This window comes from Osmia lignaria, chromosome 8 (assembly GCF_051020975.1).
Source record: "Osmia lignaria lignaria isolate PbOS001 chromosome 8, iyOsmLign1, whole genome shotgun sequence".
Lineage (NCBI taxonomy): Eukaryota > Metazoa > Arthropoda > Insecta > Hymenoptera > Megachilidae > Osmia > Osmia lignaria.
In genome coordinates this window covers 15,449,119-15,471,681 of record NC_135039.1, presented here as the reverse complement: position 1 = coordinate 15,471,681, position 22,563 = coordinate 15,449,119, and the positions used below count along the sequence as shown (strand labels likewise).

Here is a 22,563-nt window from a genome sequence, read left to right as displayed (position 1 = left end):
CTTAGAGCCATTTAGAGCAGCCGCGTAATCGGTGGATCGTCCATTATTCAATTCCATCGGGCAGACGTCACAAAAGGGGCCCAATCACCACGGTATCCGTCGGTTGACGGGCGAGATGCGCAGCGTCAATGGCCAATCCCGAAAGCATCAATGAAAATTGACACGGCAAGAGCTACGGCGTTGAATATATCCGTGTCTCTGCTGCCGATTCTGCAAACAGAAACCATTGTACGGTCATTTAATGGTTGAAAAGCCGACAATTCATGTCCAGCCTCAACGCGCGTTTCTGATTTGCCGTCAATTGGAATCAGTGACGGGTCTTGGTTTTTCCTTGACTTACTTATTCTTAGCCTACTACGCGGTTTTCGTTTCCTATTCAGGAATGGTTCAACCCTCGGACGGCGGACCACGGAGAGAGCCCTAATTTTAATATAACTCCGTATTTCATATTATTTTCATATTGTCCTTTTAAAAATTATTCTAACATAGGAAACTATTTTGTTTAAAAATTATTTTAGTTTAGGTCTCGATTGTTCAGGGATTAAAACTGAGTCCATGGTGATTGTTAGGTCTTTTTTACTTTGATTGAACCGCATAGGAATATGTGGGTCAGTTGTCGATGGCCCGGTCACGCGGTATGCCCAATTGTAAGCGTTTATAATTGTCTCACTGGCGAATCATATATTTTTACAGGGAATTTACTTATATAAGATTGTAAAAACTTTTTCAACGCGAGCATAATCAATTTTTTTTTTGTTACAGATACGATTTACATAGACTGTACATCCGTTTGCTCTTAGAAAATTGTTACGCGAAGAAGAAGGTAGGAGATGAGGAAGGCAGTAATTGAAAAAAAAAAAAAAAGCGAAGGTGGGGGTAGAAGCAACATTCAGAGCGTCGGGCAACGTTCAGGTAACGCTTCGTAGGTAGAACGGCTAATTGCGTTACACCTGCACGAACCGAGCGTGTTATCGTGCTCGCGAGTTTGACTCAGCATTGACGAGAAGAATCTATAAACTTTTCGTTTCGTTTTCTTTTCACGTGACTGATTTGCTTTCACGTGTAATCGCCGGTTGCACGCGAGCCAGCGTTGTTTGTTTGATCGAGGAAACCGGAAGCTGGCCACATGAGCCGAGGATCTATTTCCAGTTGGCAGGATTATGGACGTAGAAGTTGTGAGTGACTTTATCTTATCAGATTCAATGTGAAAATATGATACAGAATTTTATTCTTTGTATTTAATAATTATCGAAATGATTTTGTATTAATTAATATTTGATACTGTGCATTTAATAGTGAAGAATTTTTAATTATTTTCAATTAATTATTTCGAAGGTGATTTAAAGATTTATTATTGGAAGAATATTAGGGAATTTAATGTGGAAATATGACATAAAATTTTATCCTCTTGATTTTATAATTGTTGAAATTATTTTATATTAATTAACACTTGATATCGTGTAGTGGAGCATTTTGAAATTTTTTCAAATAATTAGTTTGGAGATGATTAGTAAAATATTTGACTAAGAAAAGATGGTGACGGTCATAAAGTAATAATCGCGTTAATGGTAAGATAAAAATGCGCGATAACTTGAAAGAGTTATAGGAGGTGAGCTAAATGCAAGGTTAAGCTTATTTCAATGTTGTAACTTGTATTATTCTGACTTTAGCTACACAGTAATTTATCTACTAAATTAGGGGAAGTGGTTGAATCATTAGGAACGTAATATTAATAAATATTAATAATAATAAATAATAGAGATTATTAATAATAGCCGAAAAAAATGTTATCCTAATTAAAGGATTAGAAAATTAAATTTTCGCGTGATTGAAAAATTGCAAAAGAAAGGAAACGTTATCATCAGTTGAAATTTTCCCGTGTAAACGTTTATATGCAAGAGGTGGGAGGCCACAGACCTATGTGTATAGGAATCTTCGCTGTATTGGCATTCTCCCCGGGGAAGCCTATGGGGAAGGATGGGAATCCGGGACTTCACTGTTTTCCTCGGAGAAATCTGATTTGATCTCGACTGTACTACGATACACGCGAAACGTAAATGATTCTAAGAGGAAATATACGATTGCAGTGATTATGTGACATAGTTCTGCTCCTGGTGTTCAGCGTTACACGTGTAACCGAGAATCGGTCCGATGAATTACCTTAACGTTTAATACGATTATTCTTCAACAGGGTATCTTTTATTCAACAAAGGCGTCTTAAAGATTCAATTATTATTAATAATTTATATATCATTCTATTCTTGATATTCTCATTCAAGGTTTATTTCTGTTAAAAATAAAACTAGGAGGCATTGTGCAATTAGAAATTTTGATAAGTATGTTAATTTTGTTTACTAAAGTTATCGTAAGATATACATTTGAATGGGAGACAGCCTTGAGAATAATTTTTACTGTAATTATTATCAAGAGGCTTCGATTGAAGGTTTCAATTCGTAGCATGGCTGAAGAAAAAGGTGGATTTGGATTTCTTTGTTCTTCCATACGATTCGTAGAAAAATTGTTCTTTAATGACCATCCTTGGGAAGATGTTTCGTTACAATTGTAAAGAGATTTAATCTTGTTTCCTTTCCTTACCGGTTTTCGTCCTTCGACTGATTTTTTTTTTTTTTTAATAGTTAAACACAAGAATATTGAACTATTTATCTTGTTAAAATTTCTATTCGTCAAACATTTCACTTGATGATATTTCAAAAGGACAATTCATTCGAAATGGAAGTTTCGTAAGCTTGTAAACTTTCATGCCTGGAGAACACACGATTTACCTATCAACCTTATCGCAGGTTTATCATTTGTTTCGGTATGCGGTTGTTAAACGACTATGAATGGCCGGAGAACGTGGATCCGGTGTATTTCGAGTTCCGTTTGTTTTCAGATTGATCACGCGCCACGTGACATAACGTGTAACAACACAATCTCGTAGCATGTAAAGAGCTACATGTCCGACTCGCAATACGTAATCCAACGAAACACTGTAGTTATATACCTTCGCTCTCGTCGTGTTATCATCGTTGATGAATCTTTAATTGAAACAATTCGAAAGCGCGAGTTCAGAGATGAATATATTCCAAGCAAAAAGTATTCGAAACGGTAATTGAAATACTTTCATTCAAGGGATCGAAAGATCGAATCTCTTTTATATTCTTATTCCATAATAGACAACATTTGAAGTCAGAATCTATAATTAAAACAATTTTTGAAAAATGTTCATAAACTTGGGTCGCGTTATGGTAACATTTGTTTGGGACCAACGAGACCCAAGTTTTCAATACGTATATACACAGATGGGTAGCATATTTGTAACGCATGAATGAATTTTAATTCGTTGAACCCGGATACGAAAACGGTTTATTTTGATTGACGTATAAATAATGACACAGTGTCATTTTTCTATCCAGGAAGTACGCGAAGTATAAATATGTAAATGATTCGAGGACAGTTGGAGACACGATTGTTTGATCATTGATTGCATGGAAAACCCGGGAATTTTCTGTGCCCGTTAAGCCCCTCGCGTGCCAGGGTGGACGCATGCGTCGACGCGAGGCCGTTTCCGGTCCCGGCAGCGCGCGCACCGAAAGAGGGTTTCCGGGGCCGCTGGACTTCCGGGGAGACCGGTAGAATTGGTATTGCGCTCTAGATAGGGACAATCCCTTAGCCTAAACGGCGGCAGCCGTGTGTCATTCTTTCTTGAACCTTCCTCGAGTAAACGCGTATTAAGTAGAGTTCCAAAGCGAAGAATTTAATTTCTAACCCGCCAGCACTATCTGAAACAAGAACAGCGTTAGTAAATACATTGGGGAAACGATTTTCCAAGGTCCTGCTCGTACACGCTGACCAGCTATTAACTTTAGCAGTCGCATAATCATTTATTGAGTCGGCAACGTACGGTTGGCTATTATTTTCAATACGTTAACGACACTATGCGGTATGCGGTGTGGAATTTTGCTTCGAGTCACGGAATGATGTTTGACAAGTGTATACATATTGTTAGGTAAAAGAATAGATGCTGGAACAGAGCTGAGTAAAGTCCCGAGATAAAATTGTATTTCAAACGGTAAAATATTAGCTATAAATTTCAGGGAATAAAATAATTTTATTTTCTACTTCAAATTATTTAAATACAATTATTTTATTTGCTGAAATTTTGTTTGCTATTATTTTATTTTACCTTTGACCATTAGAATACTAGGGTATTAGAATATTAGAATATTAATATCAAGCCTCCCTCTACATTTTTCATTTGAGTCGTTTAATTTGGTTCTTTGAATTTTTATAGAGTCATTATTTTATCAATTTGTACATCTTGTTCCGTAACTGATTTTTCACAGCTCAAGGCATACCACAATTCAGTGGCGGTCCGGTGGAATTTATGACTAGCGATGGCATGGAATACAAAAGGGGTGATGGTTGGTTCCTTTCGTACACAAAGATAGCAGGAATCGTCGTAGTGTTTGTTATAGGGGTTGTTGCCGCGGGATTTCTCGGATGGTACATTAATTCTTTACCAAAGAAAAAAGTAAGTGATGTATTCAAGAAACACGACCATAATTGTAGCCATCATAGCCATCATTTTTTCCCCCTCCAACTGAAAGTTTGAAAGTTTGACAAATTTCAACCCCTATGAGAATATAACGAGAAATGTGCAATTTCATTTATGTAACTCTAAGTTTGTATAGAGTTATCCAAAACTCGCGTTATCCTTCAAATTTTTTATTACTATACGTACCATTTTTGAAAATTAAAATTATGTAATAATTATTATCGATATAGTACCCTCTCTATTAATTTGTTAAGAATTTAACATATTTCAACTTCTATAAAATTAGTATCACAAAAACTTTTCATTTCTCAGCCTTATGACACCTTAGATCTATTGAACGATGAAATCGAAGACATAGACAGTGTTAGTGAAACTTTGATTTCGCCTTCGGTGAATCCTTTGAAATATCGTCTCCAATTGACGCCGATAATTAATATCAATAGTGTGTCAGGAATAGTGGGACGAGTGATTATTGAATTTCGAGTAAACGACGCAACAAGTAAACTATCTTTAAATGCCAGAAATATCTCAGTGGAAAATTATAAATTGTTGTTGCTGGATCCTGAAAAAGGGAAGGAAGCATTCAGAAGAAGACTGGACAATGATGAAGCCAAGTACAGTAGTCAAGAAAACAATCGAACGCTTGGTAAATTGTTTTTTTTTTAATAATGATAATATAGGATTATTTCTAAAATCTATGCATTGGCGTAATTAGGTAGAGCACCCCTATTAAAAAATGTGAACATCCTGTATTTTCACAACCAATTAAAAAGATCCAAGTCTATTTTTGTGGGAAATTTAATTATATATTATTTTGTCTTTTATTCAATTTTATTAGGCTCGAAATTTTAGTTTATAATCAATTTTATCGAGATTTTGTATTGAAACCTTTATATTGTTACTTTGTAATTACTCATTTATATTGCTTCCTCGAATAATTATTGTAATTAACATTCAATATAAATTAAACAATTCGTAATGAAAGTTCATTTGTTTACAGCTGTTCGTGCCATGTATTCCGTAGAAAATGACGATTTAGTAACAGTATCAGACAATGAAACAACGTTGTTCGAAAAAAATACTGAAACTTCTTCGATAAATAATGATTCTTTTCGTTACCCTAATCAGAATAAAGATCCAAATCTCTCGGATAGCAACAGCTTCTCGGAAATTGAAATTACAGAGTATAGAATAGACGATGAGAAAGATATTCACACGATTCACTTAGCAAATCAATTGAAAGAAGGAATTTATTTCTTAGAAATCGATTATCAAATTGTGATCAATGAAAATGCATTTTTTATTACAAATTGTTGTTCATCCGAGGAAGAACGGTGAGCAGATAGTAGTAAAAATTCATAAATAGGTAAATGTAGTAATTGATAAAGATTCTTATTATTTATCAGGTGGTTTATGGGAACAAAATTAAAACGATCAGGAGCTCGATACCTTTTTCCAGTGTTTGACGACACGTTGCATAAGTCAATATTTTCCGTGTCTGTGATACATTTCAGAGAATCGAGAGTCCTCTCGAATATGCCCCTTAGGACATTAAGAGATACGTGAGTAACAGTGTTTAACAAATTTTAATTATTTTTTTTTAATACCACTCTTATTAAATATCAGAGAATACTTAAAATCCTAAAATCTGAAAATAAAGATCTGTTTCTTCATTCTGTATAAAGGAAATTGTAATAACTAGTTTCATATTTATATTATTTCAAGTTCAAATGTATCGGTGGTAATTGACACCTTTGACGAGTCTCCGCCACTCTCACCCCATAATCTGGCTTTTCTAATGGGTCACATCGAGTCGATAGGCGTGACATTCGCAGGAAATTCCGACGTGGTGGTTACATTTTGGGGTGAATCGAACAGACAGTCGCAAGGAATTTACGTTTTTGATAAATTCAATCAAGCTGTTACTAATTTAATTGACGTGTTCTCGATGCCATATCCTTTACCCAAGTTGGATGTGGTAGGTTTACCCTCAGGTATCGACGAAAATATGGCTAATCCAGGACTGATTGAAATGAAGTAAGAACCTCCTTAATTCTTTTTTCACTTTTCACTTCTTTTTAACTTCCAAAACTATGAAAATCATCAAGAGATAACTAATAATATTTAATAATTCCATTAATGGTAATAAAATTTTCAAGACAGTCGCTGTTTTATGCCACCGAAAATTCCTCAATGGCTCTAAAAACCAATGCTCTAAGGGTCCTCGTCGATTTGCTGGAACAGCAATGGACCAGCGAGTTCACGAACGCGAATCGAACAGATGCATGGATCTTCGAAGGATCGATGATCTACTTTCAACAGGAAATCGTTCGAAAGGCAAGCGATCGGATTATGTATAAGTAAAATGAAAAACCGTTTTGATAAAATTCCATTTCCAGATAGATTCGTTATCGATCGACTTCTTCGTTGGCGACATTCAATCGCATTCCATGGAGATCGATGAGTACAGCATCTCGAGACCTCTTCACGAAAACGTTAATCATCGATCGTTGCACTCGCTCGACGATGAGTATGCGAAAGGTAAACGAATGAACCGATTCAGCGTTAACACCTTATCGATGGACGATGCTTTTTATAGCAAATTGAAATTATAAATTTTGCTAAATGACACGTTGCCTACCAGTTCATTCGCTATTTAATCAGGCTTCTCTAGGGAAAGTACTAAACCAGCGACCTTTTTATAAATATCTACCATCGACACCAAAAATGAAGAATTTCCAGTTTTTTATTTTTATACCTCCATGTTAGATATAAGTAACAACCGAATTGATCTCATCGATAAGGTGTTAAATTTTGGAGATACCGTTAGTTAAGAATGGTTTAGCATATTTGAATTGCTTCTTGTAGGTGCATGTCTGATACGCATGTTGCATGGCGCGATAAACGATACAGCGTTTAGGAACGGCTACAAGAAACTGATAAGCAGGTGGTGGGTATATATCGTTCGCGAGGAACTTTCAGCGTTTCATATCTTTTCTTTGTTACCTATTTCTAATGGATTCGGATCCACTTGAGTAGATTTATTCACACCGGCAGAAGCAGGAATTATTTATATTAGACTCTCGTTATATTGCCGCTTCTATGCAACGCGTCTACTATACTCGTTTATTTATAAAATTTTTCTGCTTACGGTCCCTAATGATTGACGTTGGAATACGAATTAAAGCTACAATCTACGATTAATCAACACCTCAACGAATAATAATAGCGTTTTAATATTTTTCCTCTTGTTATTTTCCGTTTATTACCTTAATTAATCACAGAGTGATGCGTATATCAAGATGCAAAGCGAGAAAATTCTGTTACCTGAATAATTGTGTAGTAACGTTCATTTTACGTAATTACGAACATTCCATTAGTAATTATTCCTTATCTTCGAAGATTTAGTAACGTATAAGATTTTGTTATTCCTTTAGGAAATATAATACCACCGAGGTTGCTGATTTCTTGAACTTCATGCAAGAAGAAGCGAGTGGATTGCCTTCTGAAATGTCGTTGGAGGAAGCAATGAATTCTTGGATTTTTCAAGGTGGATACCCCTTAATCACTGTTATTAGAAATTATGAAAAAGGATCTGCCATTCTTTATCAGGTAATACATAACGTTTAATACCATCAAGGTATTTTAGTATCAAGTTCAATATGAAAATGATCAAAATCGAAATTTTTAATGATTTTTTGGATTTTTTAAATTATTTATTATTTTAGGAGCAATTTACTTTGGACAGGCCACTGGAAAGTATTTCCAAATTTTGGCACGTCCCACTTGATTACATCCAAGAAGATGGAGACTGGTCGTCTCCCACAAAAATATGGTTTCAATCGGAACCAAAAATTAAGTTAGATAATATTAATTTAAACGAATCATGGATCCTATTTAACGTAAACAAAACGGGTATGTTTTTTATTTAACATGAACAAAACAGATCGACTACCATGTTTCTTAAGAATTCTTTATCCGATATTCTTGAAGGCTATTACCGTGTCCATTACGACGAAAGAAATTGGAAGCTGTTGAAAATGGTGCTTCAAGATAACCATGAGCTGTTTCCTCCAGAAACTAGAGCATCACTTATAGATGACGTTTTCAGTTTGGCTGCGGTGGGCTTAATGAAATACGAAGCTGTATTCGATTTTATTAAATATATGCAAACGAAGGAAAGGCATTATCTACCTTGGACTGTGCTGATGCGACATACCTTTAGATTGAACAGACTTCTGTACGAAACTACCGCCTTCAGTGACTTCCAGGTCAATAGATAAAAGAATTTTTTAACAAAATTATTTATATTTTTTATTATTTCTGACGAAAATGAAATAAATGTGCAAGCATGAGAAAATGGAAGAAACAGTGGCTACATAGAAGACTTTGTAGTTTATCTTTTTTTCAGGTATTCATGATAAAATTCGTGTCACCATTGTACAATGAAGTGGGATCGTCGCTGAAAGAAGGTTCACAGCTACCATTGGTTGCTGTAAAAATGGCGTGCATGTTCGAGCATCCTCAGTGTCTAAACTGGTCGAATAATGTCTTTGAGAATATAAAGAATGACACTGAACTTTATGAAATGTAAGTTTAAATAATATTTCAATAATATTTTCCTCCTCTCTACTTTATTGATCGGCTCTCGGTTTCTATTAAATTGTATTTCAGTGTTCCTTCGCATGTTCGTGAAACCTTCTATTGCACTGTTGCTCGTTACGGAACACGAAGGGAATGGAGTTATTTCACGGAAAGGATAACGTTAACGGAAGACGAAGAGGAGAAGAAACGATTGTTATCGGCGTATGCTTGTTTCCAAGCTCCGTGGATCTTACAATCGTGAGTGAATTTATTTTCAGATCACTTTACAAAGCTGTTTCACTTCTTTTTCCGAAAAACATAGAATTTATTATAATAACGGTGCTAATAAAAAATTGTTCGTCAAGCACTTAGGAAGTAGATACACGAAAATTATTTAAATTCCATGAGATGAAATTGGAAAAATTGATTACCCTTATTTTAATTCATAACATTATTTCATTTTCGTTTTAATCAGCATTTTGAACGAAATCGTTCATGAAGAACTATTCCAAGAGGATGAAGTAGCAGTAATTTTAAAGTCGTTCCCTCGAAATCCAGCAGCAGCTCAAGCTGCGTCTCGATTCGTTCGTGCAAATTGGCATGAAATTACGCAAAGGTATGTTGAAATTTTTCCAAGATAAAAAGAAAATTTTTGTAAACGACGAAATCGCGTTTAACAACATTATTTTGTTGATTTAGGTTTCCCGGATCTTATTCGTTGCTGAGAACTTTTGTGTTATCAATGATTAATGGTGTTACCACAGAACAAGATTTAGAAGATGTAAGAAAATATTGAAATTAAGTTTGCAGTCTTTCAATGATTTTGTATATTTATTTATAGTATTTTTATTTTATTAAATATTTTAGCTTCAACTATTTAGGGAAAATAACTACGAAAGTATGAAAGGAGCAAGGTATGGAGCAGCACTTGTTGAAGCGAATGGAAATTTTGGGACGTTGTGGTTGAAAAGCTTTTTGCCTGAATTTGAAAAATTATTGAAAGAAGAAGTCATCGATGAAGCTTAAACTTCGTGAGAATAACTAATTACTGTAAGTGAACACATTTTCAAATTTCTAAATTTCTAAATAATATCCAAAATTTTCAAAAATATTTTGTTCATTTACAGTTGATCAAAAATGATTCGCGCAAGAACAGTGCGATTTTAGCATACAATGTAAAAGAAATAACATTTAGAAAATAAATTTATTATTAGATGCTTTGTCTTCCCGACATACGTCAGCATACGCCCTTACAAACGTGTATCCTGCAGTAATTTGGGGATGGATTTGACGGCGGAACAAAGACAGCAGCAGTAACAGGTATGATAGGGGGGTTGTTCTCCTACAACAGGCCTGGGCAACATCGATTCCCCCACTCCTAGCATGCCGTTTCCCCCACTCCTAGCATGCCGGTTCCCCCACTCCTAGCATGCCGGTTCCTCCACTACTAGTCTATCGGTTACCCCACTCCTAGTTCGCCGTGGCGTGAGAGAAGAAGGAACCTAGGAGAAATGGTTTGTAATCCATGGTTTGGTAAGTAGTCTCTCGTTATATTGCCGCGGACAGGGATGTCGTAGTAGAAAAGTCAAGCTTTCGAATTCCCTATGATAGTAGAAAAGCGGCATTAGTAAGTTAAGGTCAAATTACTTACGTAGCAATATACCGAGAGATTGTATTCTTTAAAGTAAACTGAAAAGAATTTCTACGACAACAAGTTTTATTTTTCAAATGCTTTCATCAAGCATGATTACAAAACCAAGCAACAAGAATCTCGTTCTTACATCGTGTAGTCTTAAGAACGACGGTCGTCGATAATTCATAGGTACATATTTAACAAACGATATACATGGTAGTTGTATCTAACGATAATAATCGATACTCGATTATTTTTTTCCGTTACAATTTCTCTCAGCTCGTTAATCGTCTCATTTTTAATAGCTCTATTGCTATATAGCACATTCGTTTTGCTAGAATTATATCTTGTAATAATGTAATCGTATCGTTATCCTTACTCGTCCTTAGCCTACTACGGTTTAGCTAATGTTTCTCGATTACAGAACATTTTAGCTACCTTTCGTTACGTGACGCGTGAAAATGTGTTTAATGGTCGAAGATCGGGACGCGGGTGTCGATTAAAAACGAGTGCGAGCAATTAACTCGCGACGAAGTGATGACTTGGAGGCGACAAATTCATCAAATTCTATCTTTGTCGCTTCCGCAGTTACAAATGAGTCTCGATTCAGTAGATCAATGAGACAATTGAAAAGAGCAGATTTCGCGATGACTGATTTTTTGGTTGAAACGGTTCTTCTTCAATCTTTATTGTCATTGTACGATTTATAGGCTTGTCGCGCGTTTACTTGGCACAGTAAAATACGTGTAGTAGGAGATGTAAATGAGGAATGTACAGTGAATTCATCGAAAGCTTGATGGTATTTAACCCTCGGACAGCAGTGCTGAGCTATTTAATATGTTCTGGCCCATTTTCGGAAAAATTCTGAATAAATTCTTATAATGTTTTAAAGCCAAATTGCAAAATCGGGTTCCGTACGATGCTGTATGATTGTATAAAGAATATTTTAAAAAAAGAATCATGAGAAAATATTGCTTCTCAATTTCAAAATCTTTGAACTACGAAATCGATAAATTTGGACCTTTTTATGCCAACATGGCGGTCTAGAGTTTCCCAGTTTCGCCACTAGAGGCCCTCAGGATCAATTTGAACTTGGGCCGTCACTTATGTTCACTGCTACTCCGCTAGAGGTGTTAGTATCAAAGCTAAAATGTGAAATATAAAATTTTACTTTTACATATATTAAAAAAATGTAACTATTAGTTTATGTTTGACCCAATGTACGACTGTCCGAGGGTTAATTGAATCGTTGTCAAAATGAGATGTGTAAATGCGATTCAATTTCTTTTCTCCTAAGTTTAATACTTTTAGTGAGCTTTGATTGGTCTACTTAATTCCTCGGCATTTCGCGCAATATCTTCTCAATTAGAAGCTTCCAAGCCTAATAGAAGAATTGTGGACAAATCCACCCTCTTTCATCATCACCGAATCCTCGTTTTTCGTCGATCCTACGAGAAGTATAAAATTCCTTAAAAACGTTCATACTTTAACGAAAGAACTATCTTCGGTTTTCAAAAGTTACAGCATTCTTAAATGCTTTCGTGCAAAATTGAAATCTAGATAACACCTTATCAACGGGGACATAATCTAATACCTAAAGGATTTTAAAAAATATTATTTCTATAACTTTGAAATATGAAAATTATATTATGAAATAATTAATCTGTTCGTAGTTATGATTTATTTGATTCAAAATTATTTAAATATTTTAACACGTTCAAGTCCATTGGGGTAAATCTACTCGTAGCAAGGAGGCTCTCTCCATGGTCCGCCAAAGGTTGAAAAAGTATCAAACTTCTAATAATTTAATTTACGACCTCTGAGATGCTCCTACTACCTCAAGCCCTAACGAGTAAATTTACCATCTCTCTTTATGGTAATTGAACCATACCCCTTACCTCGGGTTCGAACGTGTTAAAATGATAGGAGACAATGTTTCCTGTCGACAAGGTGTCAAGTACTTTAAAATCATGGAAAATGTTCGAAAAGATCTTTAGTTTCCAGAAACACCCGCATAACGATCGTGTTTGAAGTGTGCGCAGTTTTATTCAAATTTCGCTCGACATACGGGGGAGGAAAGTTCTTTTCACATTGAAAGATTGTGCTTCAAGGAACGATTCGAGCGTCGAATGTATCGCGATTTTACTCTAGTTTAGTCGATACGAACTAACTGGAAACATACAAACGGTAATTGACTCCTTGCCTCACGATTTTCTTTTCTTATTTATGTTAAATAAAAATTACAATGTATAAATAAATAATATTGATGCGATTCCGTAAGACAAGGGGTCAACAATGCATACTTAAACAAACTATCGTACAACGAAACAATGAACTTTTTATTCGAACTCGAAGCATTTGTGTGTGAAAATTTGAAAATACTGTATTTATAATACTGACTGAAAGTTAACCCTTTACGTTCCTGGGCACGAACCTAATTAAAGTGCCATTGCCTAGAATAATTCTGAAATTATTTTTAAATAAATTAGATTTATTGAAACATCATGTTTAACACGTTCACCTTGGGAAACCGTCCCCGTCGTTCTAGAGGAAAATTAGTGACAAAATTGTTATTTTAATCTTGGACGACCACCTTGACGTCTTATGACGCTATCCGGCTGTACGTGTTAACATGTATATAAAGAACCGCAAAACACTAAAAGAAGAAAGCAAATTAGACGAATCTTCTAGATATTATCTCGACTTGTTCGTTGTTATAAGATCAGCGTTAATTATCGGCCATCATTGCGATGCGATAATTTCTGAACAATTTGATGGGACTCTTTCGTGCAACCTGTGATCCCAGTTTTTTGAAACAGTGTAAAAAACGTTCGATCGCTTTATAGCCTCTGTTTTACGTTACGCTTAGCTATGTACACGTTATTTACACCTTAATTATTACATATCCCTTTCTACTTTCGCTAATAGAACCTAGAGATACGGCGCACTTGTTTTCCGTTTCACAGACCTGAACAACGATTAAACAACTACTGCGACAGGTTAACAACTGTTCAAACATCAGAGTAACAATAGCCGACCATCGATGGAATTGCATATGAAATGGCCGATTTATTTACAAAATGTCCAACAGCTATAACTTTGTATTATTATATTTTTTAAATAAAAATCTGTAGATTTTGTCCAGGGAAACTTTAGACATCGCGTGATGTCCCTATCTGTAACTTCCCTTACGCATTGGTCTTCAAATGTTGAGTTATTTTGCAGTACCGCTAACATCATCAAATTGTATCAAACTTTTTATGTTTCGAATTCGGCCATTTGATATGCAACAACTTAAGGGGTATCCTCCATTTCAACGCACATTTTTTAACACGACTTTTGCAAATTTATTTAACAACTTACGCTTAATTTACGGGGTTCTTTTATATTCATATTCAAACGTGTTTGAAGTAATATTGAAAATTTATAATTATAGCTAATTGTGCAACCCTTGTTGCAAACAAAAATTTAACTAGTTAAAATATCAGACTTATTTTCATTCTTAAAAGCACGGCTGCAATCGGTGTCTCCAACTTTCTTTATGTTAAAAAATATATCATTTCTACAGGCAACAGCAGTCAAAACTTTTTGTAAAAATCAAACCTTTCTCTTCAAAGTGCCATTTTTGTTTTTTTAGGATGAAAGAGATAACGATTATAGCTGCGCTTTTAATAATAAAAATAAGCTTCTGATATTTTAACAAACAAGTGTATTTTAAGTGGCGCAACTATAATCGTCTGATAGGGTGGTCGACAAATTTTGTTAATAATTTAATTGATTTTTGTTTATTAAAAAAGAAAAACGTTTTTAGTTTCTTGGATGGTGGACCATGGAGAGAGCCCCGCTTATAATTCTATTTCATATCCTGTGTTTTGTAAGTTTGGGTCTAATAGTTAATAGGGAAGTTAATTGCTCATGTTACCACCCTTTCCCCCTCCCCCCCCAGTTGCGCTACAGTTCTAAAATGTCAAATACATTTGAATATAAATATAAAAAACTGTACATATTAAGTTCTTATTAAATAAATTCACAAAGATAACTGTTAAAACAGGGGTATCCCCTTAATACTATTGTCAATGTGGGACTTTAATTGTACAGCTGCTTCGACACACTGACCGCGCATAATTATAGTGTTTAACACTTGTAAACGAGTAACTGGACTCTATCATAGAAAATGTGTGCGTTCTTCCCTATCGTTCTAGTGCAAAGTAAACTTCATTTATTTTTCTTCTCCTTTCTGAGTCTAGAATCGACGACGTGCTTCGGCGTTCACTGGACGATTTTTCGATCAGGTAGCAAATACTTTTACACTTGTCATTCGATGACTACATGCTTCAGCCTCGATCAATCGGTAACCATTTTTCACGAACATTCCCTTGAATGCATTTTTTTTCAAAATCTGGATACCGATTAATAAAGATTCGGCAGAGATAACCGATACAACGGCTCGAAACGTTAGTCACGCTAACAACGCTTCCTAATGGCAGTATTTACGGAACCGATATTTACCCTACTATAAAATGTATGTACAATTCAACGTGACATAAGGCATCGTGCCTTGATGCGTTAAGACTAGAATTCTCAGCCACGAAATATGCCTGAAAACGTCGAAGAGTCGGTGGTTTGTCGAATCGAATAAAAGATAAACGAAGCCAGTAAATCAGCTGACCATTTTTATTGTGAAAAATTAGCTCGAATGAACCGCGGATTCTTCGACGTCGAATTACGTTTCCCGCGAATATCAGTCCGCTCGCACGAGGCGTTTTAACCGGGTGATTTCCTAAACGAAAACGGAAACGAAATCGTGACAACTCACAGTGACACATCAACCACGTACTACGAGATTGAACAACGACCTGAACGGCTGTTCAATCGGCTACAACTATCAGCTTTAGAATTCGTATGCTTTACTTCTTCTTACTGTACTATTAGTTAAGTATTACTTTAACGTTTCGTGTGTTTCCATCTTTGTTACAAAATACATAATATTTCTACAGAGGCGAATTACGGTGTGTATGCAACGAAGATGTCCGTCAAAATCGTCGATGAACGAAAGAAAATATGATTTATGAGAAAATAGGAGTACAATACAGATTCTTGAGACAGCCTTCGAATTTGTCCAAGTTGTATCTACATTGGTACATTGAAATAATTAGTATAACTATCACGCCTGACTGGGTTGACGACCTGCCAGTATGTTTGGCGCGACAGTGTGCGTTGAGCTTGTCGTCTTATGATGTCATCCGGTTGATGATTTCAACTAGTCTGGAAACTTTAGATTTCATCCAAACTGAATATTCTAATGCATTCAGACCTATTACACGCTTCAGACGCGTATATTATTTATTTGAAATGACGGAATGACTGTGGTAGGCACTTTGGATCAGCTTAGAACGAACTGAACAAAGTATAATTACGTTTTGTCATCTTTGGAGGATACTTCTTAATAAGGTCGCCACGTTAAGGCTTTATCAGTGACGTTATGTACAACTATATGTACTAATACGACTTGTATAGTATGGAGGATAGTAGGCTTCCCTAGGGAAAATGACGTTACAAGGGAAGAAGAAATTTTCAGAACCTTAATTTTGACGATATTAGTATTAAAAGTGATTTAGGATAAATATTATAAAATTTAGTATATACTTGAATAGTACAAATAATGAAATAAACATCAATTCAAATTTTCCCGCGTATACGTTTACACGCAAGTGGTGGGGAGCTAGGAACCTATATACATATACAGGGCCTCCTCCTATACACTGTCATACCTGACCCATTCTCAAGAATCTGTAATTTGTATGACAAATAAAAACGACTGTTTACGTTATAATAATTCACATACTTATTCGCATACTTGAACATTTTAGGAAATGTGATAATTTCATATTTTGTTCCTGAAGATTGTATTAAATATTCACAGTGTCTATCGTTAAATGAATAAAATGTAATTATTTTACATAAATAAATGTTACTCGTATGCGAATAAATTTGTGATTTAGTTAATATTCAAGAAACGAGGATAATCATAAAATTCGGAGAACACAAATCACAAGCGACACTTCGACGCACGTACACAGAAACGATCACCCTCCTCCGTTTTCCTTAAAGATACATTCGTATAAACGGTTACGTTTCTAAATGTTTAAAGCTAATCGATTATACGTTAAGTTACGGGTTAAATTCGTGTCGTACAACGAGCTACCTACGATCGTGATGCCTAGAATAATTTCTCTTAACGTGTCGGATAAACGGGATATACAAAACACGCGATCGTACCAACAATTTTTCAACCCTTAGCCCCTGGGAACCGATCGATTTCGACAGCAAAAATTTCTTTATGAACTATATTGGTCAACGGGAGTGACACTAGCACCTCTAGCGGAATGCCAGTAAAATATGAAAAAGTAATTCTGATAAAAGGCCAACTTACAATTACAAATAGTCAAATTACAAAATCGGGCTCTGTACGACGCTATATAATTGTACAAAGAATATTTTTAAAAAAGAATCATGAGAAAATATTCCTTCTCAGCTCCAAAGTCTTTGAATTCCAAGTCCACTAGCGAGAGGATCACACAAATCCTCCAGAGTTTCTCAGTTTCGCCGCAGGAGGCCCCTAAGATCAGTTTCTATTTGGGCAGCGATTAGTGTTCACTGCTACTCCGCCAGAGGCGCTAGTGTCACTCTCGTCGATCCTCAAGCGTCCCGGTTGTTCGATCAGAACCGGCAAGGGCTTGAATTAAATTATTATTACAAGTACTTTTAATTAGTTGGTTGCTTTTAAAGGTAACCCGATTAAGTAGTGGCAGCTTCATATTACGATTTACTTGAGCAGACTATGTAGGTATAATTCGATCGCTTCTTCCGTCAACGACGAATCAAAATTCTTCTCGTCTTCTCAATTAGAACATACATATCTCGACAATTGTTCCAAAAATATTCCAGTACTCTTTGCTGTTAAAAGGTTCCGTGAGAACAGGAACAACGTCGTATATTGGAAAGAAAAAAGGACAATTTAATAGAAGTTTCAATGAATATCCGTCGTCTGTTGTCTTCTGTTGTTGAAATACGTTCAAAGTGGAGCCCTTTTACCGTAATCTCGTGTACTGAAGTTTAATGTTCCTAAGACTAGGGCGGGATGTGATCCGGGTTGGTAGCACAGTTACTTCCGGCTGTTGGTCCTTAGTCTTTGTCTACGGTGCAGGGCTCGGGCATGGACTATTGCGGCGGGCAGTTTACTACCGTCGTGGTAGCGAATTCGCTGAATTTTTTATCGATTGGAACTCGGTCGTCGTAGAGGGTTGGTGCCTGCAGGATGATCCCGGCTGTCCCGACCAGCACCGCCAATGTGAAAATCCATAGGAACAGTCTGTCCAGCACCATCGCCACGTATTTCCAGTCCTCTTTTACCTTTATCAGAAGAATTAAATCGTATTACACGTTGCGAAAGAATTCATATAACTCCATAAGTGGTACTTAAACTTGTGCATTTAAAACCTAACCCTTATAAATGCAAATGAAGTACCTTGGTTGAATCTTCGAGCATCTTTGTATGCTCGGCGATAAAACGCACACAGATGCAGGATTTGTGAATTTCTGGAGGACAACGCGAATGCGAGAAAGCTGGAGGACTTCGTAGGACAGGACTTTTAACTTCCTCGATCCCTGCTTCGCCGGAAACCGATAGATCCTCGCACTCGGTATGAAGAGGAAGCGGAGGCAATGGTGGTCCATGGATTAAACAGCTTCCACCGAACCTTGCACCGTCCGCCAGGCTAAATAACAAACAACAAAGTGCCATTGAAACTGGAAACTTTCTCTACGAAGCAATATTCGGTGTCTATTATTTTGCAAGTTTCGAATCCCCTTCCATTTATACAATTGCTCTAGCTGGATTAACCGTTGGAACAGCGGAGTCTGGGTCAATCGGGACCGAAACTTACAAAATATTAACCCAAAGTTAAATGTATGATTTTTAAACGAGAGTTTCATATATTGGAAGAACAATTTTCAGAGTAATAGTGTAAAATTTAGAAAATGAAAATGATTGGAGGTAGAAAATTAAATTAAAATTGGGGCTCTCTTTACGGTCCGCCGCCCGAGGGTTAACAGTTTCACGTAAAAATTGCTTTTAATTCCGTAATTTTCTGCAGCATAAGAGGAATTTTTCTTCCTTTTTTATTTTCTGGAATATAATAGTCTTCTGTTCAAAGCCTCGTATAAAATTTTGCAATTTATAAAGTTAAAGATCAACAGCAGTGGCGGCCTAAGTCTATACCTTTTCTTTTGCCACAATGTTGGTTAAAGCTTCGTTTTTGAATTATTAACCAAAAACACTGTCCAATTAGAGCGCGGGGTGAAACGCTAGAGTGTCGGCTATTGATTACGTCCGAACGGCGGTCAAGTCACAATTTGCAGCTTCGTTTTCGAGATATAAGTAATTAAAAATTAGGATATCATCTTCTGAAGCGCGTGTTCTTCTTTCGAACAATCGACGCTGTTATGACGTTTGGTTAGTTTCACAATAAACTCTATTTAATAGCTTATACCTACCAGTTCAGAAAGTTTGTTCATGTTACTCTAAGTCTGTTTGAATTGAACTTCGAAGTAAAGTCGTGTAAGCTTGTTAACCAAGTCTCGTAATACTATACTAGTTTGGTGTACAGTACATCAACGTGTCAATTATTTTACAGATACATTTCAAACATCCTTTGGGGATAACTTTAACTTAAAACCAGCAATCATTTCAACATCTTCCTAAAGCATCGAATTGAATTTATAATAAAAGTAGATATTATATTATTAACATTATTAGTACTATTATAATATTATTATGTTCCAACTTTTTAAAAAAAAATGTTGGGAATTTTGTATTTTGTTATACATAAGACAACTTGTATACAGCAGACTCTCGCTATATTGCCACAGACGATATAACGAGAGTCAACAGTAGTTGATTAAATAATTTTGCATACCTGGAAGGTGAAAGGTCTTCTTTTGATGCAGCACGACTATGAAATCGTTTAGGAGTTAAATGTTCTTCGCTATTCTCTTGAGTAGATGGGTGATAGGGATAATAACAGGTTTTTTCTTTCCCCCTTACTGTTCTCATTAACACTCTGCCAGAACTATATCTGTGAATATAAATTAATTCGTTAAATAAATAATGTATTAAAAGAACTACTACTATTGTTTGCTGCAAATGTTTCAGAGTGTGGCTTGGATATTGCAAATAATTTAATAGGCGAGCTATTACAAAAAGCACTAGTGCTAAAAATTTCATATTGCAAATAAAATTTAATTTGCGTTCAGATATTGACTTAGATACTTAATAATTTACTTTAGAATATTTATAATTTACAAAAACTAAAATTCTTACTTTTCAATGTACCTATTTTCTAAAATTATTTTTATAAATTTTCAATAAAAACGTACGAGTACAGTTTCCGGCAGAGATATCCATAACGAGAGGGTTAAACGATATTTGTGAAATAGAAAATTTTTGGATTAAATAAATGACAATATATGCTTACCTATTTGCTTCGAATTTATACTGAGGCCTTCGCATGACCAACAAGCGTGGAAGAATATGAATGAATACCCTTTTCACCCAAGGTGCCATTTTGTGAGTTTGAGGTGATCGAAAATGGACATTCAGTACAACCACCGTTACACATATACTGTAACATAAAAAGACAGAAATTCCTAATGATCGGATTGTAGATTTTCATTTATGATTATTAGAATACTTAAAGAAATAAATAATCCCTTTTTCAGAATAGAGAATTTTCAAAAGTTTCACTGTAAAAGTGAAAACCATTTCGATTTAAATGGTTAATAATAATCAACTTTTAATTAGGGTCACAACTACTTTGCGTAGCCTGAGGAAAATGTATCCACCATATGTTTGAAAATAGGCATAGCTTATTCCCTTTGATGTTTTAATATTTTCGATGAAATCTTAGCGGTAAAGCAAGGCAAATTGCCGTAACGTATAACCGGGAGTGGCTGCGGTGGAACGACAGAACGTAAATCTCGCCAGGCCATTCATAACGAGGGAATCCATTCGGTGATGGCTGGCCTTAGCAGCCGCCGGGTACTAAGGGACAGACTATGATTTAAATTGAACCTGGTTCCTTTACCTTGACTGGAAACCAGGGATGGGAAGAAGTTCAATATGTACTCACTAATCTAAGTCAATTCCAAAATCCAAGTCCTCAGTTCAGAAGGTAAAAGTCATTATCACAGAGTACTTAACTAAAAGGAGATGGTTTTGAAATTTCAACATTTTGAATGTAGATATTAAAAGATATTAAAATTGTAAAATGTGTTATAAAATATTTCTTTTATAATCCATAGAATGTATTTATTTTAATATTTAAAGCTTAGTTCTGATCGTTAAGGGTATTTCCATGAAATTCGCTTATACGAAGAGTCATTACGAGGAAATAATAATTCATAAGAACAGGTCAGCTGTTTTAACGTTTAAGAGGAGCGCTCGAGGAGAACGTGTGGCGGTCGATCTTGGCTTTAATGGCGGCACAATGTCTCCACGTTTCTCGGAAAAAAGCAATAAGCGATGCGGTTTAATGCACCAGAGCACCGACCATCCCCTTGAAATTAAACGAAGAAAAAGGCTCGGTTCTTTGCTTGGCCTCCGCCTTCGGTGAAGGCAAGTCACGAACGATGCTGTTACTGATCGTCACACCTACCACTTCTTTTCGTCTTTCACCAGTGGACTTTGTAATTCAGCGTTTGATTGTGTGGTTAATAAATAATGAGATTGAGACTGTAGTTTAATTTTAATGAAGAAACCTACATTCCAACTTCTGTCTCCTTTATTATACTCCTGCAGCTGCATTCTGATTTTTCACTGATCAAAGCAGTGCTATAGTTGCCCCCAGAGAGTGCTAGATTAAGGGGACTATATCATTGGGTTCTACTTTTCAGGGGTCCCTGTTATAATCCTTCCACTTAGGCTTTATGCGTTTATTTAGAATAAATTTTAGTTTTCATGATCATTTACTTTTTCTACGTTGTTCATCAGCTATCTCACTTATTTTTCATCGATTCTCCCTTTCCTATCGCTGCTCTTCATTTCGCTTCTTACACCCCGATCGTCTCATATTTTTTGCAAAGCTCTCTCACGTTCGTGTTACGGCGACGAAGAAGCGTTCTTTCTTAGAGACTGATGGGCAACGATGATGAAGCGACTTGGAAATTTGTAGGGTAGCGGTTCTTCGTGGTGATGTAGAAGATTCCCGGGAGAAGGCGAATAAAAAAAAAACGTGGATCGAATACGTCGAGCTCCGAAACTTTACAGCTTCCAATTTCGTCATGGATCGACTATGCCTCTTCTAACGATTTATGACGGCTTCGCCACCAAAATCGGTGGGGTCATCAGGATTGCTGGCGTCGAGGGTGGGGTCTCCAGGCGACCACAAGGTAGGTAGCAGAAGGAGGTCTCAATTTGGACCTCCTCCATTACATCTTAGCATCTTTTACACACCTGCATCCCTTACATCCCTTACATTCCTGCATCCTTTACATCTATGCATTCCTTATATCCCTACATCCCTTATATCCCTTACATTCCTGCATCCTTTACATCTATGCATTCCTTATATCCCTACATCCCTTACATTCCTGCATCCTTTACATCTATGCATTCCTTATATCCCTACATCCCTTACATCCCTTACATCCCTTACACCTCAGCAAAAAACGAAACTAAATTTGGCATAAATTATGAGCCCTCTACTGGCAAAAATTTCAACTAATTTTC

The 22,563-nt window shown here is 36.0% G+C and overlaps 2 protein-coding genes across 5 annotated transcripts in view; one reads left to right on the top strand and one right to left on the bottom strand.

Annotated features, from left to right (window-relative positions):
• Positions 1-97: 97 nt before the first annotated feature.
• Positions 98-10,625, top strand: LOC117606784 (aminopeptidase N). Of its 2 annotated transcripts, none has more exons than XM_034329682.2 (19): positions 98-228; positions 763-1,175; positions 4,347-4,534; positions 4,871-5,204; positions 5,559-5,892; positions 5,965-6,120; positions 6,284-6,595; positions 6,718-6,895; positions 6,958-7,099; positions 7,427-7,508; positions 7,996-8,170; positions 8,287-8,473; positions 8,552-8,829; positions 8,970-9,148; positions 9,233-9,400; positions 9,618-9,758; positions 9,842-9,923; positions 10,010-10,192; positions 10,270-10,625. In XM_034329682.2, the coding sequence occupies exons 2-18, from the start codon at positions 1,127-1,129 to the stop codon at positions 10,166-10,168; spliced, it is 3,144 nt and encodes a 1,047-aa protein (XP_034185573.2). In that variant the 5' UTR covers positions 98-228; positions 763-1,126; the 3' UTR covers positions 10,169-10,192; positions 10,270-10,625. The 2 variants fall into 2 exon arrangements, with proteins under 2 accessions (XP_034185573.2, XP_034185572.2); XM_034329681.2 differs by having other exon boundaries at positions 149-647.
• Positions 10,527-22,563, bottom strand: part of nAChRalpha4 (nicotinic acetylcholine receptor alpha4) — an 81,910-nt gene continuing 69,873 nt past the window's right edge. For 2 of the 3 annotated variants that reach the window (XM_034329684.2, XM_076689737.1), the window contains 5 exons: positions 20,312-20,458; positions 19,754-19,912; positions 18,304-18,553; positions 10,794-18,188; positions 10,527-10,644 (listed from right to left, as the gene is read on the bottom strand). In XM_034329684.2, the coding sequence (XP_034185575.1) occupies positions 17,997-18,188; positions 18,304-18,553; positions 19,754-19,912; positions 20,312-20,458 (748 nt within the window). In that variant the 3' untranslated portion in view covers positions 10,527-10,644; positions 10,794-17,996. Of the gene's footprint in view, positions 10,745-10,793; positions 18,189-18,303; positions 18,554-19,753; positions 19,913-20,311; positions 20,459-22,563 lie in introns of all 3 variants that reach the window. The other variant, XM_076689734.1, reaches the window with a different exon arrangement.